Source organism: Bubalus kerabau, chromosome 20 (genome assembly GCF_029407905.1).
Source record: "Bubalus kerabau isolate K-KA32 ecotype Philippines breed swamp buffalo chromosome 20, PCC_UOA_SB_1v2, whole genome shotgun sequence".
In the NCBI taxonomy this organism is placed as follows: Eukaryota; Metazoa; Chordata; class Mammalia; order Artiodactyla; family Bovidae; genus Bubalus; species Bubalus kerabau.
The window spans coordinates 22903582-22929055 of record NC_073643.1 but is presented as its reverse complement, the minus strand read 5'-3'; the positions used below and the strand labels follow the sequence as shown (position 1 = coordinate 22929055).

The window sequence follows — 25474 nt, the reverse complement described above, 5'->3', positions numbered from 1 at the left end:
GTAGCCTTCATGTACTGTGTATGTCACCCTGTATAAGGAAGATCTCTGTGCCGTGCCCATTGTTCCTAGATGTTTACATTTGTATTTTCTGAGTTTAGGAATATTCTCTTACGTGACTAATTTAGTTGCCAACTTTATTGTGTTTTTTAAAAAATGATATCTCATAGATGTTATCTATCACTATTTTGTCAGTTGACCCAGTAATGTTGCTGATAGTTTTTTTGCTGCCCAGCAGAGGATCCAGTCTAGGGTCAGGTACTGCATCTTTAGCACCTTCTGTCTAGTCTGAAACATTTTAGAGTTTTGATCTTTATGACATTGGCATCTTTGAAACTCCTCCTCTCCCCCTGCCTTTTAAATAGAACGTTCCTCTGTTTCAGGTCAGTCTGACGTTTGTTCATGATTAGATTTAGTTTATGCCTTCTCAGTTGAAATACATGGAGGGATGTTGTGTCCTCACGGTAATACTTCTGTGGGCACATGAAGTCCATTTGAGAAGTCCGTGTGAAGTCAAGATTTTGTCTTGAGTTCTTCATTGTGTAATTACTTGTTTTTCCCTCTGCAGCTGATGAGTAGTTTGTGAGGTATACTTTAAGACCGTTTAAGGAATGGAAATACCTTATTCCTCATCAAGATTTTCTCCTAGATCTACCTTTCATTTTAAATAATTCCAGCAAAAGTGGGTTACCATTCTTTTTTTTTTTTTTTTAACTATTGTAATTTGAAACATAAGAGTAATAGTATTAGCAGTAATTTCACTTATTAGTGAAATACAAGAACCAAATAATTATACAAACTAGGAAAATGGGTATTAGTAATAAGAGTTTTCCAATTGAATTAAACGTTCTTGGAAAGAAAAGTGAATTACTTGTATATTTATTTGCTTTATCTTCTCACTTGTCAAATGTGTAAATTTTGGCAATTTAAATGATTTGCGTCATAGTTATGTTGTTTAAAAAGAGAAGATTGCTCTGCTTAGCATGTGAAAGTAGTTTCTTTTCGCTGAGAGGAGAAATGTAGTCTGAGTCTTTTGTTCTTGCTCTTTATTTCATTCTGTCTCTACAAAGTATCTTGATAACTAAAGCCTTAAATTAAAAAATAAAAAGATTCTTAGAGAAAAACCTGTGAGAGATTTGTCAAAGCAGGTGTTTTTCCACTTGTGTTTAAAGTTTATTGAATTGGATCAGACTGCTACTAGAGAGAAACAGATCAAGCAACGAGAAGCTTCTCCCACGTTGTTCACAGCTTGATTTCTGCATTTGTTCATTTATGAGAGCAACTGTAAAATCTAATCTGTTGCATTTGGAATCTCTATTTTAAAGCACTGAAATGTATGGGTATTTCACTGTGTTCTCACAAGTGTCAGAGACCGTGGTATATGAGCAGCCAGTGCTTGCATGGTGCGTTTCTACCTTAATCTGGTTACAAAGAATAAACACCTTCCCCATTCTTCCTGTCTTAGAGTATGGTCAGTGAAGTGTCCTTTCGCTAGTCCAGGTCCTCTGCCTCATGTTTCTGCCTTCCTGGGGCTAACTATTACCTTGGTTCTTCTCTTTCCTTTTCTTTTTGCCTTACTTCTGCGATCCACAGTAATAAATTTAGGTAAACTCTGTGTACTGGAGTTGACACAAATAGAACTTTATGGGACAAGGTCTGCTTTTAGCCTTTGGTATACTAATGATTTTGGGGGGAGAAAAAGCCACATTTTTCCTACTCTTGAAGGCATTCATCACTTAACTATATTTTATTCAATTTTAATTTTTTTAACACCAAGAACATTTTATGTTGGGTTATAGCTGATTCAGAGTGTTGAGGTCGTTTCACTTGAACAGCGAAGGGGCTTAACTATCCACGTACATGTATCCATTCTCCTCCAAAACCCCTCCAATCCAGGCTGGTACATAACACTGAGGAGACATCCTTGTGCTGTACAGTAGGTCTTTGTTGGCTATCCATTTTAAATGTAGCAGTATATTTTAAATGAGAGGCCTGTGAATAAGCATAAAATAAAAAGCAAAGACATTCCTTTGCCGACAAAGGTCCGTCTAGTCAAGGCTATGGTTTTTCCAGTACTCATGTATTGATGTGAGAGTTGGACCATAAAGAAGGCTGAGCACCAAAGAATTGATACTTTAGAACTGTGGTGTTGGAGAAGACTCTTGAGAGTCCCCTGGACTGCAAAGAGATCAAACCAGTCAACCCTCAAAGTTACCAACCCTGAATATTCATTGGAGGGACTGATGCTTAAGCTGAAGCTCCAGTACTTTGGCCACCTGATGCAAAGAACTGATTCATGGAAAAGACTGATGCTGGGAAAGATTGAAAGCGGGAGGAGAAGGGGACGACAGAGCATCACATGGTTGGATGGCATCACTGACTCGATGAACATGAGTTTGAGCAAGCTCTGGGAGTTGGTGATGGTTAGGGCAGCCTGGCGTGCTGCAGTCCGTGGAGTCGCGAAGAGTTAGACACAGCCGAGCAACTGAACTGAATTGAACTGATGAATAAACATAAAACCATAAACGCTAGAGCTGTAAGTGACTTTGGAGATAGTCTTCCAATTTCCTTTACTTCTAGTAAGATAGCTTAATCCTGAAGGTAAGATGACTTGTGTGTGGTTAGTAGTTAGTGTAACTGGTAATAAGATTCCTCGATCTCGAGGGTATTTTACCATCTTATTTTGCTTCAAATTTATTTTGTCCCAGCCAAACAAATTCCAGAGATACAACCTTGTGACTCTAGGTGTGCATAATAGGTGCAGTTTCATCCATTGTCCCAAAATCACTGTGAGTGCCACTCATGATCTTGAATTTGTGTTAAGTGAAGGTCAGTTTATATTTGATATGCTGTTTAAGAAGACAGGTATGAAAACATACTTTTATTTCTCTTTACAGATCTTAAAAATAATGTGACTTTGAGCAAATAGCTTAACCTGTCATTGCCTTGGTTTTCTCATCTGAAAAATGAGGATATTGCTACATATTTCATAGGGTTGCTATAAGGATTAAGTAAGTTAATATTGATTAATATTTACTAAGTATTTAGAACAGTGCTTCATGCTGTGTCAGTATTTGTTAAAATAAAGAGCATGATACACAATTAAGTAGTATTTTTAAAACATCTACTTGTTTCCTAAATTGCTAGTCTCAGTTTAGTGGCATTTTGACAGCATAGAAATAAATTCTGTTATTTAGAGGACAACTGCCAACTGAGTGGTTTAGTCATTCAACACAAGCTTTGAAAAGTGACAATTAAGATTTGACACTAAGAAAGAAGTAGAAAACACTTCCAAATCTATAAAGTTGTTATTCCACAAAATCCATTCATCAAAGCCAACAAATGTTTTTTGAACATTGTGCTGTACTCTGGACAGTACAGGTTTTTAATTTTTTGGAATTAAAAACCCAAAGATATGATTACCTAATTTTCAGCCTTTGCAGGTTATCAGTGGCAGGTGAATGAGGGAAACTATGGTTAACATCTGCCAGCAGTGAGAAGTAATGGTGAAGAAAGAGATGAACAACTAAGACAGTTCAGGGTCAGCTGAGTATACTGCAGCCCCTACATCATGATGGTAATCATAAAATTTTATTGCCAGAAGGGCCCTTGAGGATTATGGAGTTTAGTTTTCTTGTTTTACAATTTGTAAAATGACCCTGAACCTCAGTCATATTCCAAGGATTGTGAAAAGTTAGCCAAATATGTACTGCACCTTAGAAAGCTTTGTGTGCAAGCTGTTGTAGAAGTTTTGGTACCAAAAAAACTTCAGCTACGATTTCTGCCTGCCTCATTATGTATAGCTTCTTTTCCTAATGATATCAAATAAATGAGGCATTATCTCAGACCTTGCCTCAGATATTAATTAATTAAAGCCTATTATAATTCACAGTGGCGAACTTTAAGAAAAATAATCAACCACTGTTGAGCAGTGTAACCTTGGGAATTTATTTCCTGTTCCATAAAATGATAATGATTGCCTTCACTTACGTCACACAATTTTTTATAATTGTAAAATGCACAAGATATAAAATTTACCATCTTAACTATTAAGTGTATAATTCAGTACTAATAAGTACATTCACATTTCTGTGTAGCCATCACCACTCTCCATCTGTAGGACCTTTTATTTACCCAACCTGAAATCCCATACCCACTAAGCATTAACTCCCTGTTTCCACCGCTCTAGCCTTTGGCAACTACCATTCTACTTTCTGTCTTTATGAATTTAACTACTGTAGGTTTCTCATATAAATAGAATCATGAAGTTTTTGTCTTTTGTGCCTGGCTTGTTTCACTTAGCACAGTGTCCTCAAGGTTCCTCCATGGTATAGCATGAATAAGGTTTTAAGGCTGAATAGCATTACATTGTAGGAATAGCCCACGCTTTGTTTATCTGTGCATCATCAGATGGACTCGCAGGTAGCTTCCGCATTTTGGCTATTGCGAATAATGCTGTGAGCATGGTTGTATAAATATCTCAGATTCCTACTTTCAGTTATTTTGGGTATATACTCAGAACTGGAATTGCTGGATCATTTGGCAATTCTGTTTTTAGTTTTTTGAGGAACTGCCATATTGTTTTCATTCTCCCACCCCTGACAACTACTGATCTTTTTATTTACTGTTTTCTTTTTTTTCATAATATCATATTGTTGGAATCATGCAGTATGTAGTCTTGCCATATTGGGTCTTTCATTAAATATGCATTTAAGGTTCCTCCATGCTCTTCGTGACTTAGTTGCTCATTTCTTTTTAGTACTGAATAATACTATATTGTCTGGATGTACCAGTCTTATCTGTTCACTTACTGAAGGGCATCTTGGTTGTTTTAGGTTTTAGCAATTATAAACAATGATGCTGTAATCATTTAATGTGTGGATTTTTTTGTGGACTTAAGTATTCAAGCCCTTTTGGTAAATACCAAGGAGTGTGATTGCTGGGTTGTATGGTAAGAGTACGTTTGGTTTTGTAAAATACTGTCAGCTGTCTGCCAAAGTAGCTGCACCATTCTGCAAACATATCAGCAGTGACTGAGTGTTCCTCTTGCTCCATGTCCTCATCTGCATTTGATGTTATAAAAAAATACCAGATTTGGGCCACTCTAAATGGTTTGCAGTGGTATCTCATTGTTCTGAATTGCATTTTCATGGTGACATATGATGTGGCGCGTCTTTTCCTGTGCTTCTTTGCCATCTGTATATCTCCTTTGGTGAGATCTTTGGCTTATATTTTAGTTGGATTGTTTTCATATTGTTGAGTTTTAACAGTTCCATTGTATATTTCCAGTAATAGTCTTTTATCAGATGTCTTTTGCAAATATTTTTCCCCTACTCTGTGGCTTGTTTTGAGTCTCTTTGACATTGTCTTTTTCAGAGCAGAAGTGTTAATGAAGTTATTAGCTTATTTCCTTCTTAGAGCATGCCTTTGATGTTACCTTTGCCCATGTTTTAATCAGGTTATATGTTTTGTTCTTTTGTCATGGCTAGTTTTGATATATGTAGTTTTGATATCACAACTAAATCTTCACATATAAATCATATATGTGAAAGTTCTGAAAATTATACTGTTTGACAGGTGTATATAAAATAGTGATTATGGTTGTATTAACATTTTTTCTAAAATTAGCCCAAATGCCACTGAACAGTAGGGGAAAAGAAAAAGAAGTAGAACATTTTGGGGGTTATGTAGAAGAAATTAGCTTGTGAAATTGTAATTCATTGTGCTCAGTATTTGTAGACATTTTGAAATGAATGTGTGGCTAACAGTTGGCCGATGTTAGGGACTTTAAAATAGTCCCATTTGTTTAACGAGCCCCGTGTTGATAGAGTTCATATTCCCAAGTCGTGAAATACATAATATTAATATATAAAATCAGTATTAATGTGACTCATTAGGTGTACTTCACTGGAGGATATAAAGAATGTTTGAGTGGACAGACATATGTGCTTGGGTGGAGAGACTTGGTTCAATATCAAGAGTTGATAAAAGGTAGCCAGTATTGTAACAAATAATTACTTTCTAAAGTTTATTTCAAATGTGAGCAATGAACCACATTTCTAAACATTCCAAATTCTTGATCTGCTATTTAGAATAATATATAGATAAGCTACAGTAATTCATGTAATCCTAATTTATTTCCAATTGGAAAAAAACAGACTAATGGAAAAGAATTGAGGACTCAGATATAGAACTGCCGCTATATGAAATTTCCCATTTCACGTCAGTCTAGTCAGGAAAGTGTGGATTTATAGGTCCATTTGTAAAATGGACCTTTGTTACACTGTGTAATCATAAACATTTAAAAATATAAATAGTATTAGAAGATACTTAATTTTGGTCTCTGACAGGAAGGTCATAAACCAAAAAGAGAGTGGAATTGAATAGAATAGAATCCTACAAAAAAGGAGGATCATCTTTATGAAAAAATACTTTGTAAGCATTATTAAAAAGCTGACTCAGAAGAGCAACAGTGAATTTTGACAGTATTGTCAATATAATTTCAGTGCTACAAATAGAAAACTCTGACCATTTGCTTCTGATTTACTTCTACCTTGTATATAAAAATGTATGTATAGGTGGAGGAAATTTACATAACAGATTTTTTAAGTAGTTGTACAGTATTTTTCTTAAACTTAAAAATATGTAAAATTTGCATTAGTTTCGAAAATATCTTTAAAAGGAGAATGTCTGTGAATGAAAAAAATGCACCTCTTCAAAATCTATGGCTATCAGGAGTATTTTCTTAAGGTTACCATCACTAAAAAATTAGTTACTTGCTTAGAGCCGAAGAATTGATGCTTTTGATCTGTGGTGTTGGAGAAGACTCTTGAGAGTCCCTTGGACTGCAAGGAGATCCAACCAGTCCGTTCTAAAGGAGATCAGCCCCTGGTGTTCTTTGGAAGGAATGATGCTAAAGCTGAAACTGCAGTACTTTGGCCACCTCATGCGAAGAGTTGACTCATTGGAAAAGACTCTGATGCTGGGAGGGATTGGGGGCAGGAGGAAGAGGGGACTACAGAGGATGGGATGGCTGGATGGCATCACTGACTTGATGGACGTGGGTTTGAGTGAACTCCGGGAGATGGTGGTGGACAGGGAGGCCTGGCGTGCTGTGATTCATGGGGTCGCAAGGAGTTGGACAGGACTGAGTGACTGAACTGAACTGAATGTGGGTACAGAAGTAAAGTTGATGTGAAAGGTTATACAGTATTGCAGTTTTAATAAGTAACAATTAGTCTAACTTCAAATGTTTTCTTTCATTCAGTCAGGTCAGTTCAGTGAAGATATGATACCTACAGTGGGCTTCAACATGAGAAAAGTAACTAAAGGTAACGTCACAATAAAGGTACGTCAGCTGCTTGCCATACTTGATGTAAATTGTTAGCACATACAAATTAGGAGTTTTTCTGTTTGTTTCTTTGGTTTTTACATGAGTATTGGCAGTTCTTAATTGGGCATGTTCCCAGAGTGTAAATTAATTTTTTTCTTTCTTTCTCTAATAGATAAAAATGTTTAAGTGTTGAAATGTTAAGTCTCATAAAAACTTTGCATATGGGTTGGCAAAAGTAATATTTGGGATTTAGATGTTCCTAGGAAATAAAAATCCCATATTCAGAGTGTTTGGAATGTAATATTGCATATATTTCATGAATAATTTATGTTGAAAGAGAGTAACTGTTTATAATATTGGTAATTTAGTATTGTATTTATGGTAGCAAATACGGTAACCCAGTTTTCCTTTCTTTACTACTAAGCCCTAAAATTAAAACTATAAAACAGTAAAAAATTAGTTTAACATTATTTTGTTTCTAGAAAAAGTTTGATAGGTTTGCATTGTGGACTGTTGGACCAGTTTTTAATTTATTTTTATTATTTTTGACTCCTTTGTTCATAGGGGAGTTTTGCTTCTACAGCCTGAACCCTTATGGCCGTTTTACCCAGTTCTTGTGGCTCACAGAAGCTGTTTACTAAATTCTTTCTGTAGCTTATCTAATGAAGCTTCTAATGTCTCATGTGTATGTCATTATGCATGCGTCCAGTGTTTGTAGCTAAATTGGAAGCTTTTTGAAGATAAACATCATGACTTAAGACCTTTACATAGCCCTACAGAGTAGCCATAATGGTGAAATGACTGTAGTCAGTGGCTTTCATATGGATAAAATAATTTTATATAAGAAAAGCACCTAGGTAGGAATATTTTCTATGTTATATACAGAATAATTGAAAATGATTACATTCTAATATATATATACCCCATCAGACAATTAAACTTTAATAGATTCTGAATGAAGAGTTTTTTTTTTCTCTTGGACTTCAAATGTGGATGATGCGTGATCATGCAGATTCTAAGAGTACTATTTTTTAAAAAATAGGTTTTCAGTATTGGAAATCTATTGGTTAACAGGCAAAGAAAGTATTGCCCCCAAATGAAATCTTTGCCAGGCAGCACCTATTAGATCTAATGTAAACATATTAAATACGGACTTCAAGTTCAGAAATGGCCCCAAGAACTTCCAGGTCAAGAGTTTGTTTGAGCTCAATTTTTTCCAAAGCAGTTTGGCTCTCACATTGTGGAGCTGAGCATATCTGCTTCATTTTTTCCCTTCTATCTGCAGCTGTTTTCTTCACTGTGTTATTTAAATATTGTTATTAAGATTTGTCTATCTTGATTTGAAGATTTGGGACATAGGAGGACAACCCCGCTTCCGGAGCATGTGGGAACGGTACTGCAGAGGAGTCAATGCTATTGTGTAAGCTGCCTCCCTTCCGCCGCCCCCAACCCCCGCCCCCATCCCCCCTTATAGTCAGTTTAGGTTTCAAGGGAATAAGTCATTTTTCATACTTTTAAAGGCTTAATTTTAATTTCTGGCAGTAAAATCTTTTTTAGGTATTTTCTTAGTATAATTTCCCATTAACATCAGACTTTAAAAACTGTTTTTTTTCTCTATGTTGCTAAGAGCTAATAGATATATATACATGTTTTACTGTCATGTCTTAGCCCCCTAAAGAACAGTCTATTTCTCTGCTTATTTTATTGATGTGTAGTTGTTTAACAGTATTAGTTTCAGGTATACAGCATAGTGATTCAGTATTTTTGCAAGTTATATTCCATTATGGGTTATTGAAAGATAATGGGTATAATTTCCTGTGCTATATAATACATCCTTGAAGCTTATCTAATTCTGTATATAGTAGTTTGTATCTTTAGGACAGTCTAAGTATTTTGGGGTGATAGCCTTTTAAAATATAGGAATTAATTTTGATCAATAAATTAAGAAAATTAAAAATTTGTTCATTGTGATCATTAAAGAATATGGTGGAGGCATTTTGAAATCACTTTTTTTTTTTAAGTTACATGATAGATGCTGCAGATCGTGAAAAGATAGAAGCCTCTCGAAATGAACTACATAATCTTCTAGATAAACCACAGTTACAAGGAATTCCAGTAAGTATGGTTAATTTCACATTATATGATTATAATATTAGTAGTTACATTATTAAAAGTTTAATTATGCATTTTTGTTAATTATGTTTGAAATCAGTAGAGTGTCTTATTTGTTTTAAAGTTGGGACAGCTTAAAGTTACTGAGTATCCATCATATGCTGGGAAGTGTGCTATTTAGTCATTTCTTAACAAGCTGTTTAGTGAACTCTATGTAGTAGAAGCAGTGCTTAGTCCTGGGGAAACAGTAGCGAACAGAAGTAGATAGAAACATGCTTCCTGCCATCATGGAGCTTATGGTTTAATAGGAAACTAGGTAGATGATATGAAAATGGCTTGAATAATGCAGCTCTGATAAGTGCTATGAAGGAGGGATTCAAGGGGCTTATGGAGTTGTAAGTTACAGGGCAGATTTGATACAGTTTGAGAGAAGAAGAAGGAAAGATTCCCCAAGAAGTGCTACTTGAGCTGAGGTGTGAGGGATGTGTAGGCATGTGAGGGATGTGACAGTTGGAGGAAAAGAGAGTTGCAGGCAGAGGCTCTTAGGCAGGAGGATTTGGGGTTTGCGAGGAGGCTGGTGTCTCTAGAGCACTGAGCAGAGTGGGCGGGAAGAGCATTGTGAGCCTGTGACAGCAAGGGTACTTCAGGAGGCTGTGCTGGGTGGGACTGGGTGTTTGAAATACTCAGACTTATCTAAATCATTCTTATTTCAGTTTAAAAAATGGATTGCACGGGGACTATTCCCAGGTGGTGCTAGTGGTAAAGAACTCACCTGCCAGTGCAGAAGATGTAGGAGACACGCGGGTTCGATCCCTGGGTTGAGAAGATCCCCTGGAGAAGGGCATGGCTACCCTTTCCAGTATTCGTGCCTGGAGAATCCCTTGGACAGAGGAGCTTGGCAGGCTACAGTCCATGGAGTGGCAAAGAGTCAGACACAACTGAAGCAGCTTAGCATAAGGAGGACAGTTTTAGGAAGCTATTGAAACAGTTTTCAAGTTCAAGACAGTTTTGAACTTGTCTTGGCAAAATAGAGTACCATGGATTGGGGTGGTCATAGATAAGGTTGTGAGAAGGAAGTAAATGTGGAGGCTATTTAGGAAGACAGTCCACCAGACTTAGCAGGGAAGATAAACAGGATAATTCCTAGTTCCTGGCTAATATGGTTAGATGGGAGGTGGTGCCATTTGTTGAGTGAAAGAATGCTGGAAAAGGCCCAGGCTTTACCCTCATGACAAGGTCATGAGTGTCAGATCTCTGAAGTATGTTATCTCAGTTAATCTTCACAGTGTACTGAGGTTGATGGTGTGATCCCTCCTGGTAACAGTTGTTATTTGCGCAGGATCACATGGCGACTAGTGTATTGCACAGCCAGGTTTGAATCTGTTTATTTCTGACTTCAAGGCCTGACCTTTTTCTTCAGTATTAACTAGTTCTGCATGTTGTTCAGTTGCCTAGTCATGTCTGACTCTTTGTGACCCCATGGACTGCAGCATGCCAGGCCTCTCTGTCCCTCACCATCTCCTGAAGTTTGCTCAAATTCATGTTCTTTGTATTGATGATGCCATCCAGCCATCTCATCCTCTGACACCCTCTTTTCCCTCTGCCCTCAATCTTTCCCAGCATCAGGGACTTTTCCAGTGAGTCAGCTGTTCTCATCAGATGACCAAAATATTGCATACCATAAGTAAAAAAAAAAAAAAATCTTGTTCCCCATGAGAGTTCTTAGTAGCAAACAGTAGAAAGCTGTTTAAGTAGAGAGGAATTCATTGAAACAATACTGGGTAGTTCACAGAGTCTTGAGAAGGCTTCCCATAACTGTGTTGAGAAAACACACTGGAACAAGGGAAAGCTGAGCAGCTGCTAGGACCACATCCAGATTGACATCATACAGTAAGTCTGGTGACCCCACGCAGTTGGTGAACACCAGACACAATCGCTCCAGTTGGAAGAGCATTTAGTTGATGCCCCTTCTGTAGCAGAATGGGTTCAGTATTCCTGCTTTCTTGTAAAACTGGCTCTGCATTCAGAGTTTTGGTTGATCGTAGATTATATGTCCATTCTCTAGCAGAAAAGAAGGCTGGAAAAGAAAGTATCTACAGAAGCAAGTAGCTTTATTGGGAGGCAGAGTCATAAGGTGGAAGATTTCTTTGTTTGTTTTTTTGAAAGACTTTCTTAAATGTAGGAAGAGGACTAAGATGCCAGGCAATCCCAAAACTGAGAACTGATCACAAATGACCGGGATGTATTTTTTCTTAAACTCACATAGATCCAGGTTGAGAACCTGGGGTGACTTAGTAAGACTAGTGAAAGTGTTAGTCACTCAGTCGTGTCCGACTCTGTGACCCCATGGACTGTAGCCATGAGGCTCCTCTGTCCACAGGATTCTCCAGGCCAGAATACTGGAGTGGGTTGCCATTCCCTTATCCAGTGGATCTTCCCAACACAGGAATCAAAACCTGGTACTTGCATTGCAAATGGATTCTTTACCTTCTGAGCCACCAGAGTTTGGAAAGGGGTAAGAATGGGAGAAGGGAGGACAGGCTGCCCAAGGGTGCTGAAATTTGGCTTTTGGCCCTCTGACCCCTATGATTTCAGCATTGTTTCGAGAGCTCTTGGTGCTCTTTGCACTCTGTGCGTCTTTTCTTGGCTCTTCTTTGTGAGAAAAAGAGTCTAGGGCCTGTGAGTAGAATCAGTCAGTCACAGTGTCTGGAGTTGAGGGTGGGGATGGGACTTGTATTAAGTGAAAGAACATAGGTTTGACACGTGTTTGACAAGGCGACAAGGTAGCCATGGTGTGCACTTTCCTAGGCTTGGTCAAAGATACAAGTTCTTGGAGAACATTGACTCAGTAAGGATGTTATCAAATACATTATGTGTACTCATAGTTTTTGCTTTTTGTAAGGCAGAAAGGAGATACCTGGGAAAGACAGATGGTTTTGGAATGCCCCTCTCCACTTTCCTCTTTTTGCAAAGCACATCTAGTAATCACATGACACGTTTGTTCTCAGAGTTGATGGCTATTGTATTTATCCTGGTTCCCAAACTTACCCATTGTCTTAATATTTATATATGATATTTTATAGGATGGATATAGAATTTTAAAGTCTTATTTACATGTTTACTGTTAGATTAATGCCTAACAGGTAATAGTGGTTGAAAATCATGCCTCCGCCCTTGGCAGTTAAGATCATATTCACATTTTGATAAAGATTTGTTAAGAAATAACAGAATGCATATCATAGACTTAGAATATCTTAAATAGAAGTTGGTAGCCACGTATTGAATTAGACATCTACGTGGCATTAATAGAAGTTAGAGTAAATGCTTATTTGAATTACGAAGTGAATGAGATAGGCCACTGGTCATGTAAATACGCTTTTAATACTATGTCATGCGGTAACCTCCTAATTTTACTGTGGACACATGTGAATATGCTTCTGTGACATTTTCTTACATAAAATTTACTCAGTGACTTTTCTTTTTAAAGGTACTAGTACTTGGAAACAAGAGAGATCTTCCTAATGCCTTGGATGAGAAACAGCTAATTGAAAAAATGTATGTCTTAAGAATGAATGATGGGTTTTTTTTTTTAATTGGTTCTATTTTGCCCACAAAATGTACTATTTTTTTGTATTGTTTAGCTTTGCTCCATTATTTAGTAATGATCATAGCCCTGTTTTGGGGTAGATAAACTTGACATACTAGAGAAGTAAACCTGTAAAATTTTATTAGTAATAACATAATTTCTTCAGTATAATAATTTAAAAGAACAAGTAATATTGAGCATAGAGTGATAAGATGACAATTGTTTTAAAAGCCCAGACTTACTTTCCTAATTCTGCTTCTTACAGGAATCTGTCTGCTATTCAGGATAGAGAAATTTGCTGCTATTCAATTTCTTGCAAAGAAAAGGATAATATAGGTAAGAAATGACTGATATTTGTGGAGAAGTTGATATCAATAGAAGGGATGTCTCTTTCTTTTTACTGTTTATTACGTTTATTTCTGTTTACTTGATTTCTCCTATAAAGTACTACTGCTTTTGCCTCAGGAAAAAGAGTAGACATTATACCTTTTAGCAACAAATACAGTATCCTGACTCTGCTTTGTGCTATTTAAAGAAGTAAATGCAGTAAAGACATGAGATTAATTATGTGCTATCAGCTTATTGCATTTTTGCAGAGCTAGTGTCTAACTGTGCTTTATAACAAAATGATGTTCTTGAAATAAGACTTAACAGAAGTTGTTTATAGGCACTGTAAGGATTTTACATTTATCAAACCACTAAATTACTGCAGTATGTTAGCACTCGCAACTATAAGCCAAAAATAACCCTTTACCTACTTAGTGTGCTGTATTAATTTCCTAGGACTGCAAAGTACTACAAATGGGGTGGCTTAGAAACAGCAGAAATTCATTCTCTCAGGTTGAGGAGGGTGGAAGTTGGGTATCCGTGTCAGCAGGGCTGTGCTCTCTGTGATGGCTCTAGGGGAGGATCTTTCCCTGCCTTTTCCTGCCGTGGGGCTGCCAGCAGTCTTTGACCCTCCTTGATTGTAGCTTTGTATCTCCACCCTCTTCCTCTGGTTTCAACGTGGCTTTCTCCTCTGTGTGTATGTCTGAGGGTCTATTTTCTCTTCTTACAAGGACAGATGTTACTGGACTAGGGGCCAACCCTAATCCAGAATTACCTCATCCTATGTCTGCAAAGACCCAATTTCCAAATAAATTCTGAGGTTCTGGGTGGATGTGAGTTTTTAGTGGTCACCATTCAATCCAGTACAGTATCCGTAAAGAATAAATATGTCTGACTCAACTTCAGTCTGTTAATTTGGTGAGGGATTATTTAATTAAAGTGTATTGGCATGGAGAAGATCAGAAGGTTAAAAAAAGAAAAGAGAAGTGTTTGACAAGATGAAAAGCTTTTCTGTGTTAGTTGCTCAAGTGAAAAGACCCATAACAGTGCAATAAAAAATACTCCCTAGTAAAAGATAACTTTGTCACAAAAGCTTGTCAAGCCATCTTGTCTGGCATGACAGACTCCACTGAAGTCTGAAAGGAGAGTTTGATGCGTGTGCCTTGAAGCAGATGGGTAGGAACCTAGGGATTTTCATGGCTCCTCACTTCTCCCAGTTGGTGGTCACTGGTGAAAAATTTTCTCTCAGTGGGTCACTATAGAAAAAGAGGCTCTCCATCAGGGCTGCATTGTGGCTAGAAATAGCGTGGGCTTTGGAGTAAGGCAGCCTCAGCGTGGAACACCTGGTCCTAAGTTACTTTCTCATTGGCCTTGGACAGAGCACTTAAACTCCCAGATTTCTGCATTGTACTCATCTGTAAAATGGGGATGGTGGCAGCAACTTCAAAACTCTCTTGCAGGAGTGAGTTAAAAAATGAATTGCAGTGTTTAACTTGTGGGGGACATCACAGGAGTATATTCATTTTCTCTTGCTGCTGTCAGTCAGAAGCCTGTCACTGACCTCACTGAGCTAAAGTCTAGGACTAAAGTTACAGGCGAGCTCCTTCTGGAGACTGTAGAGGGGAGAATCCATTTCTTGGCCCTTTTCTTCTTCTAGAGAGTGTCTGCTGTCTTGGCTCATGGCTCCATCCCCATCTTCAAATTCTCTCGCTCACCATTCTTCCATAGTCATTTCATCAATTAAAAAAGTATATCAGAATAAAATGTAATAAATCAGTAGTGCCAAAACAGTGTGTTTAAAAGGTTTTTTTGACACTTTTTCTTTAGCCTTTATTCAATATGTATTGTTTCTCCCTGTACTTAACTTTTTTTCCCAGTCATTTCCAGTCTGTATCTCAGCTCCTGCCCTTTTCCCCTCAGACCTGCTCTAATTCGCTTACAGTAATAATGGTTTTTGTCACTGATTCTGGGCTTCCTTTAAAGACCACCCAGAGCAGTCTGAGTCCACTACATTGCTGATGGACACAAACTCTCCTCTGTTAATTAGATAGAATAAGTGACTTGTTATTTTGGGATCATCTGGCTCATTTGAGAACAGACTGTTCAGCAATTAGGGTTACTTCAAGTTTATTTAAAATGTTTTTCCTATATTGAGGGGAACTCTTGTTAAGTTTTACGCTGTGCCCCCAAGAGAGCATTTACTTCCACAGCAGAGGTTTTCACGGAGGGATTATTTTTCTCCCAGAGACATTTGGCATTTTTTCCCCCTGGAAACTCTTTCAGTTGTCTTAGGAGGAGAATGATGCTGGCATCTAGTGGGTGGAGACCATAGTGGCCTTAAACATCCTCTCGCCTCCAGAGCTGAGAAATGTTCGGCCTAAAATGTCAGTAGTGGCAAGATTGAGAAACCCCGTTCTATACTAACCAGGATTTTTAGTATGTTGTGCTATTCTGTAAATCCATTACTCCCTTAAAACCCTTATTTTCTGCTGTGACAAACTAGTCAGGTACTTTGCTCATTTATGAAGGAAATGCAGGAGAACTGGTGAGACCTTCTTAATGCTTTTTAAGCCTGATCTTCACAGTTTACTTTAGAGCTCCATGGTCACCAGGTTTGTGATCGTAGAACTCCTCGTTCACTTCATGTTATTATCAAGCTCAAGGAAACTGATCCACTGTTAACTAGATTCAAAATTAGTTTGTAAAGCCTGTTTATTTGGAGCGAGAAGTGCAACAGCCAAGTCAGGCTTCTTGAGTGAAAAATCTCAGAATACTCTCTTTAATTTCAGCTTTTGTAATATGTTTTAGTACCAAATTTATGAATTTTCTAAATTGCTCCCCAAAGTATTCATTGCACATGGGTTGGGTTGCGTGTTATACTTGCAGCTTTCTAATGGGGAGCATGAGGTCCCTTAGTTTCATTAGTAATATGTCCTCAACCTACGCATGAAGTGAAGTCGCTCGATCCACTCTTTTTGACCCCGTGGACTGTAACCTACCAGGCTCCTCCCTCCATGGGATTCTCCAGGCAAGAATACTGGAGTGGGTTGCCATTTCCTTCTCCAGGGGATCTTCCAGACCCAGGGATCGAACCCGGGTTTCCCGCATTGGAGGCGGACACTTTAACCTCTGAGCCATCAGGGAAGCCCTATGCGTAGGGTAGATTATTTCAAGGAAGATGGTCTTTTTGAAGATGGTTGATACTTGTGGCCTTTTTTATCATAGAGGTAACTACTCCTTCATCTGAATATCTTACTTTTTGCCTTTTAGTCTGGTCTTAAGGATTCATCTGTCTTTAGGGTATGACTTAAGTCCAGCGTCCATAGGTTGGTTGGTTTGTTTTTACCGTGTGTTTCTTAAATACTTAAACCTTGTCATTTCACTTTCACATTTCGCTTTGCCTCCTTTCAGTTCTAGTGATTGTGGCTTTGCTCATATCACACACTGCTGTCCTCCTTTTGAAGTGCAAATGACCTGCTTCAACATTGTTTCCCCAACTCTGAACAGGTTGTGTCTGTTCACATCAGCTCTAGGCTCTTCTTTATATACAGTGTTTGGCTTACAGTTTCTGTAATGAATGTTAGCTGGAAAATTGGGAGGTTGAATATTCTCCAGGCTTGGAGAAGAGAGTGCTGCTTCTAGTAGATGCTCGGGTATCCTTTATGCAGGTAACACATTTTAAAGAACTCAAGGGATAGTAATTCAGTGTTTTGATTTAGCTGCCTTCTGTCAAAAGTGCTTTTCCTGCCTATTCTCAGCCACTGTAGCTTCAGTTGCCACCTCCACAGTGGTGTCTCCATTTCTTCCTCAGATCTGTATAGCTGAAACTACCTGCTGAACATCTCCATGTGTTAACCTTCTGTACCTCAAACCTGATGTGCTCACTGCCGAATTCTTTGTCTTTTTCTTTCCCAAATCTGTTCTTCCTTTAGCCACTGGGTTAGTCAGCAGCTGCATGATAAACACACTTATTCAGGCGAAAAGATTATTTCTTACCCACTGCATTTGGTCAGTCCTGTTAGTTCTGTATTTTAAATATGCTTCCCATTGTATTCCTCTGTTCTTACAACACCCGATTTGCTTCAGGCCGTTGTCCCTTTGCTGTTCTGTTGTGAATGATCAGTCTCTGTACCGGCAGCCCTCCCAGGGGCCCTCCTCCGTTGCCGTTGTTGAACTTGCTACAGTGAACTTACAGTTACAATAAACAGTATAGCTTTCCTGCTTAAAATTCTCCAATGACTTCCTATTGACTTGAGAATAAAATCCCAACTCCCGAGCCTCTTAGAATGGCACATAAGGGTATCGGGCTCTCTCTAGGCCTGTGGTGCTCAACTGAAGACAGCTGTGCTCCACAGGGGCTGCTTGGAGATCCCTGGAGACATGACTTGTTTTCACAGCTGAGGGTGGGGGTGGTAATAATGGCATCCTATGGTCGGAGTTATAGATGTTGCAAAATATTCTAGTATACACAGGAAAGACTCTCCCCTCCACCTTCCTAGCAAAGAATATTCAGCCCCCAACGTCAGGGTGAGCTTGAGAACCTCTGCTCTAGCCTTAGCAGTGAGCGGCATCCCTTCCCCATCCCTGCGCTTTAACCACCTATCACTTGTCATCTATCCAGAGCTCAACATAGTTTCCTGCCTTTGTTTATTCTTTTGCGCTTTCTTGTGCCTGGAATTCTGTGAGGGCCATCCTCCAAACCCAAATGATACTTGGAAAGTAGAGAGGGGTTCTCCCATCTCTTTGGATTCCTGGAACTTCACATACAATGCCTGATCTTACAAGCAGTCATTAAACTTTTGAATGAATAAAGAAAGGCACATGCTATTCTGTACACAATTTAACTTTTAAACTGGAGACTGTTCAGTTCTTCCTGTTTCCAGATTAACCTCTCAAAGGTCAGGTAATGAAGAAGAGTAGTACAGATACAGATATCTATGTATTATAGTAGTAGAGAGGCAGAAAAGAAGAGGGCGGGCCTGACATATGCTTTGAAATAGCCACATTTTAAATATTATCTCTCATATCTTGTTTCTTCACTTTGATGTCTTAACATCTTCACTTTTTTTCCCTCCATCTTTAGATATCACACTTCAGTGGCTTATTCAACATTCAAAATCTAGAAGAAGCTGAAGCATCTCCTGAAGTCTTCCAGTCCTTCCTGGCTCTAATCCTAGAATTATTGTCCGTTCCTCTGAAGTACTTCCCAGAATACGGTCCTTCCTAAACCCAAGAAATTGCCTTTTTCAGAGTTTATTTCTCATGTGCACTGCTGAAGATGTATATCCCTAATCCTTCATAAAGAATCAGCTAGAGTTGTCATGATAAAGTCAACACACACAAAAAGACTTCCTATACATACTTGTCTTTAACAGTGTGTAGAGCTTTTTTTTTTTTGAACAAAACAAAACACACTTTTGACCATCTTAAATCAAGAAAAATTGCATACTTCTGTTCTGGTCTTTCTGGGCCAGGTTTTTCTATTGGTTTTCAGTAAATGTCTATCTATGATATTTCATTATAGAGTCCAGTAGCTTAATACTGATACTGACTTGATACAGCATGAAGTTTCTAGTGCCACACACAGTATTTAGCAAACCTTTAGCCTGACTCCTGTGGGATAGAAACATAATGTTTATATATCTCACAAATGCATGTGAAATGTATAATTACACCTTAGGAATTTAAAAAAATGGTCTGCAAAGAGTGAGCAGAGGCACCAGATCAATGTTGTTACTGGTTCTTTACACTGGGAAGATCTTAGGCAATGAATTTTAAACACATTCTGCTCCGTGAGAATTCTTCATCTCCAGAAAGCAGTTGGGGGTACGGGAGGAACTGAGGCATGCTGTTTTGTATCTGTCCAGATCATTACTTCTATATTTTTTCTCCTTTTTTTTTTCCTGGTTCAACACACTTTTTTAAGGGGTTGGGAATTGAAGATTTTCTCAAAAGCTTTCATGAATTTAGAGCATTCCAGCCAATATAATAAAACGTGTTAAGAATGTCAGACTGTTCACACACCTGTTTGTTCTTTCTCTGTCCAGTTATTAAACCAGTGTTGCTGCATGACACTCTAATTCTTGACTTTTTATATCCAGTCGTAAAGTTGACTTTCAGCACAATAGATACTTAGAGACAAATAAAAAGTCTTATTTTTCTCTCTTACCGATACAAGCTTTGGCACTGTTTTGTCTGGTGCCGTTGGACATCCTGATTATTGTGACAACTCTAGACCTGCCTGCTTTCTCTGATGTAATCATGCCCAGTGTCCGCAGGTTGTTGAATAATCACACAGAGAGCGGAGGAACCAGTGCTGTCTATTGTTTGCTTCTATGCTACGGAGATGTGTACAGACTTCCATGAACATGTTTTGTAGCTTAGTGATCTCCATGCACATAAAGGGACATAGGAAAACTGGATCACTTGTAAATCGTTACTTACATAGCCCACTGTAGTAGCTAAAAGTCTGTGGTACACCTGCTTATGTGTCGCCTCACACTGTGTGTGATTTTGTTTCTTTTGTTAAGCAGCACTCATGTAGACAGTGCATTTCCAAACGTGTTGAGCACTCAAAGTGCAGTCAACCCTAAGTTCTTTTAATGATACCAGTTTTAATTTATAGACTGCCATGGCCTTAAAAATATTCTGTACAAAATACTGCACCGTGTTGCACAGACACTACTTGCTTTCCTCCACTCACATTTTTATGAGTAGAACCTCAGCTTTTAAAATTCTGTTCTTACTCTTTGATGCATGTTGCATACTTCCCTGATGGGATGGATGGTTCTGTAAACAAAGGGATATGTAGACTTGCTACTGTATATCAACACCATTAATGGTCACTGTGAACCATTACAAAGAATGTGGCAACTTGCTTGTGCCTGAAAGGAGGAACCAGAACTAGAATGTGTGACTTTGCGGGGACTGTGACTTTGTGGGGACCGCATAGGTTCGTTTAATTGACCTACAGCTAAACCGTAACGTGTTTGTGTGTCTCTTCATTGCTTCCAGCGTTTCAAGACATCCAGACACTACTACCAACATTTTCCTGTGCATTAACTTCTGCATGTGAAACCTAACAGTTACTGAACTTTGTAAATACGTGAATTTTTTTAATTTAGGTGGATGCATTTTTTTTGTCTGTTTACTGCTCTTCTCAGCTTTATTCAATAAACTTGCATTTTGAGGGTTGTATTGACAGTTTGAACTTAAAATCTGCATCATGATGGAAGGTGCTGACACATTGGAAAGGGGTTGGAAAGATACCATGAACACAGTCTGTAGAACATGTGCTAGAAAGAAATCAACTCAGCTCTTGAAGAAGTGGGTCTGTGGGACAGTTAAAATTGAAATAAGCACTTAAATATTCACAGGACTGACATTGCGATTTGTGGGGTGGGATGGAGGCAATGATATTACTTGTAATGGGCTTCCCTGATTGATGGCTCAGTGGTAAAGAATCCACTCCCAATGCAGAGACTTAGGTTTGATTCCTAAGTCGAGAAGATCTTGTAAACTGTCATAATACACCAAATTTAGGACTTTTTGAAAATAAGTGGCAAGAGCTAGTTAAGCATTTTGTAATCCAGTTTTTAAAATCATAATGAAACTATTAATAAACTGAAATTGCAAGACATGTCTCCTTACTGACTTCAGTTCCAGAATGAAAAGATTTAAAATAACAAACGTGGTTTTCCCAGAGGGGCACACTTCTAAAGTAAAACATTTGATCTGTTTTGTTTTGTATGTTATCCTTCACACTGTGAAAGTGAACATTTATTCCATCAAAGCTATTGGGGAAATGATCTTATGTATTTTTTCAGAGAAGTTCAACTTGGCTTTTCTTCCATATCCATACTGTCACTCTGTACAACCATACAGTGTTGGTCAGTGACATGTGTGTTTTTACATTTCTAGGATAGAAGTAACTGGGCATCAGGTTTAAGTTTTTTATTGAATTGGTGGAACCATATAGTCAAGATACCAATTTGGTCCTCAGCAGCTTCCTACTAAAGTAGTATTTTGAAGGAGGTGTGTTTTAGGAGCAGGGTGGGGAGAGGATATAAATTTAGCTTACTTTACCCTCAGTTCTAACTCTATGTTTACTTTCAAAAGTTGAGACTTCTAAAATTAGTCCCTTTGATTCTGTCAAGTAAATGCATGAATTGGACTGTGTCTGCTTTTGTGTTTATTGTTTTTGACTAAGGAACTAATTGTCTCGTGTACTCTTTTCCTGTAGGATCCAGTTACACTGAAATGTTGCTTTGATATTATAATTCAACCTTTCTAGGGACTGGAGGATTGAGAACTGGAGCGTTAATTTTACTGTAGCTGGAACCCTATCTGTAACATCTGGTTGGCTGAATGTGTGTGCATGTGTGCTAAGTCGCTTCAGCTGTGTCCGACTCTGCTATCCTATGGACTGTAGCCTGCCAGGCTCCTCCGTCCCTGGGATTCTGCACGAAAGAATACTGCAGTGGGTTGTCTTGCCCTCCTCCAGGGGGTCTTCCGGATCCAGAAGATCCACATCTGTTAGGTCTACCTGCATTGGCAGGTGGGTTCTTTACCACCAGGGCCGCCTGGGAAGCCCAGTTGGCTGAATGCTTTTCTCTAGAAATGTGTCGTTGGGGGAACCACTATGTTCAGTATGTGAAATATTTTCATTTTGTTCCAAACTTTAAAGGTTGTACAGTCAGCAACATATACATCAGTGAAGATACTTGAAAAGGAAGACAGTTAAAGCAAACACTAGGCTTGCCCGATTTCCCTTCAGTTTGCAGTTCTACAAATAATGCAACCTACGGCAGGTGCATCCTGTTGATTAGTAAATATTTTCCACACAATTTCTGTTTAAAATTCAGCTATTAATAAAAATAGGTACTTTTGTAATGGCTGCTGCTTGAATGTCATTAGGAAAACTAGTCATTGACGTCCCAGACAGACTCAGTGGAAAGTTCCTTAATCCGAACAACAGCCAAAGTCATTCATTATTCCATTTCATTAAAAAGCTGTCTCCGGTAAGGTAATTTTAAAATCCCAAGGTAGCCGGTGATTTAGGTAATGTAGATTTCCTGGCAGAAATTGGGAAGGAGGGGATACCTTAACTTCATTTTACTGGGACTTGGAGGTCTTGTATTCATCAAAGGATTGTGGTGTGAAAAAATTGTCACCTTAAAATGCTTCCTTAGCTTGGTTCCATGTGCTGGATGGGTGTTTAAGAGAATGAGTTCTTTTCTTTGCTGTTAACGATTGTGTGACTGGTGAGTTGCTGAGCCCCCTTTGGCTCTGCAGTTTTCCCTTATAAATAGTAGAGGGTGTCTACTCTAATTTCTCCCACTAACAAGCTCTGGTTTTAGCAGCCTAGAGATCTGGATGGTGGTGAGACACAAGGCAGGGAGGGAAGAGATGAAAATGCCCACTGGTCCTGGTGTCCCAGTGATTATGTTAGTGGTGTGTGTGCCTCCTAAAACCACAGAAATGCTTACATTTCATAACTTTAATTTTAATGTAGTTAAGGGCTAGAGATCACAGACATTTTACAGTATGACATAATAACTTACATTTTGTCTGAAGGAAATGCTGTAGCCACATGGGCTTTGAAAGCCATTAAAAATTTTCAAGCATTTCTCCCAGACTGCAAAAAAATATATTCTGGTATACAGTGTGGAAAAATATAAACCACATATATACTACTAATTTGGGGGCACATATTTAGAGTGAATGTTTAATACTTTATAACTGCTGTGTTGCTAGGGTTCTGCTGGCATTTATCTAGAGCTTGGAGAAACCTGGGGCAGTTAGAAAATACTTCCTTTAAAATAGGGAGGGGGAAATCCCCCAGCAAAAATTATGCTCCCTTTTGAGCTGGGGGAGTAGAACATCAACAGATTGCTAATTATAGTATGTCTCCAACCAGCTCTTACATAATCTACATCCTTCAGTTTTGTACAGTCTGTATTACATAATGTACTATCTTGTTTCTACGTTTTAAGAGAGTCCATCTTTTCTACTATTATGCAATACATGAATTAGATGACTCCTTTTTCTACTTGTATAATCCCCTAAGGAAAAAGAAATTGTCTTGCTAGTAGCCACCTTATGAAATTGCTAGCTCTCCTCATTTTTTAAGAGTTAAAAATTTGTATCATTCCTACCTTTTCTAGATGCATCAATAACTTAAGGGCTGGGGCATGTGGCATATGAATGGTGGTGATGAAAATCATTTCTTGTTGGAAACTTGATGTGTTTGATTTAGCAGAACATGTGGGCAAGGAAGCTCACCACGTTTTTTCTAAGTTCCATTTATTTTCCCAATACTTTGATTTTTTTCATAAGCCCCATTATTCACCCATGACTGAGTTACCACTCTTCCATTACCATCCCTCTTAATATCAATTTCTTATCTTTTATAGTGTTTTCTTATTGAAAAAACAAATATAAACTTTTTGCTTTTATAAACATTACTCCAGTGGATCATTATGTCTACGTGCAGCAATTCACAGAAACATGGCTGGGTCAAAGGGTACATGCCTTTACATTTTCTCTGGGAATTGCCACTTTGCCCCCCCTCAGGGGATGTACTAGTTTTTATTTCCAATAGTCTCTGTCCCCTGTGTGTTGCCAACCTAGTGTGTTGACAGACTTTGAGACTAATGCCCTTACAACAGGTACGGATGATAATTCTCTACTGTCCAGTTTTAAAACAAATGTGAAATTTAGCTTTTCTTACCTAGCTAAGGAAACAGTATTACTGAATTATGGAGTTGGATCTTTACCAAATCAATCATGAGTTACAGGTATTCCCCCCCACTCTTTATTGTTTGTTTATTCTCCGTTACCCCCACCTTTATAAAGCAAGTATGTATTGCTTCAGAAAGAAGCAGTGGTCAGAATTTTGAAAGTCATCATCTTTTTTTTTTTCACATTATTGTTTTGGGTAATAAATCACTTAAAACTTCTTAGGGGAGGAAAAAGCCTTCCTTTTAATAGACTATTTTAGTCCTGATATTTCACATAGGAAGCTCTGAGACTACTCTTTAGGGTCATCAAAAGGCCAGAGGTTTTTTTCTGGCTTTGCAGTTTTAGGCGGCTAGTGCATTGATTCACCCAGGCAGCCTTACAAAACTGATCCTCAAAACTGTAATGTCTGTTTACAGTGGAGGATATCTTTGAAGGAACTGAAATAGATGTAAGCAGTCATCTTCAACTATCAAAGTTGGACAGAGAGTGAATGGACCCTGATGTGTGGAAGCTGGAGCAGGTTGAGTTAAATAGAGCTGGAATTAGACTTGATTCAAAGCTTTTTCAACTGTTCTTAGACTATGGTGAGTTTTAGCCCTTGTCTTATTTTATACTCGGTTTCCTTAGACACATTTTTTTTTCCTCCTAAAATAATGCTTTGATAATAGAGGCTTAGTTATTTAATTCATCCAACAGACCTTGGCTGTTGATGTTCCAAGTACTTATACTAGATGCAGGTCTTAACCCAGAGTTCATGTGTCATAATAATAGAGCTCAAGCTTCCTGTAAAGAATCCGCCTGCACTCAGGACATGCAGGTCCGATCCGTAGGTTGGGAAGATCTGAAGAAGGAAATAGCTACCCACGCCAGTATTCTTGCCTGGGAAATTCCATGGACAGAGGAGCCTGCCTACAGTCCGTGGGGTCACAAAAGATTCTGACATGACTTAGTAACTGAACAGCAGCAATGATAGGGCTCACCATGTCTGCAGCACTGTTGTAGGTACACTATATACAATAAACTTAATTCTCAAAACCATGTGTGGTAAGTAACTATCTCATCACCCTCATTTTACAGATGAGAGAACAGGTCCTGAAAAATAACTTCCCAGGGTTACTCAGAGGGCAGTGCTAAGATCTGAAGACCTGGCAGTTCGACTTCTGAGTCTGGGTTCTTAGCTGTTATCTCTGGTGTTACCCATTTTTATTCAGTGTTCCCTTTAATCAGTCCCCTGATGCTTTTGTGAGATTATGTATGGAAACATCTATCACAAGACAGTTACTTAAGGAGTTGATTTTTAAGATTGGGTTTTCCTGTTAGAGCTGGGTATTGTTCCAATCTTAGCTACATTTACCTTGAGGGGAGTCTAGTCTAAA

The 25474-nt window shown here is 38.4% G+C and overlaps 1 protein-coding gene across 1 annotated transcript in view; it reads left to right on the top strand.

Moving 5' to 3' along the window:
• The window catches only part of ARL8B (ADP ribosylation factor like GTPase 8B), a 56243-nt gene extending 35691 nt beyond the window's left edge, over positions 1-20552 (top strand). Inside the window, exons 2-7 of the mRNA XM_055558396.1 lie at positions 7265-7345; positions 8677-8750; positions 9352-9445; positions 12930-12997; positions 13294-13364; positions 18439-20552. Coding sequence (XP_055414371.1) covers positions 7265-7345; positions 8677-8750; positions 9352-9445; positions 12930-12997; positions 13294-13364; positions 18439-18488 — 438 coding nt within the window. The 3' untranslated portion in view covers positions 18489-20552. The remainder of the gene's footprint in view (positions 1-7264; positions 7346-8676; positions 8751-9351; positions 9446-12929; positions 12998-13293; positions 13365-18438) is intronic.
• The last annotated feature ends 4922 nt before the right edge of the window (positions 20553-25474 follow it).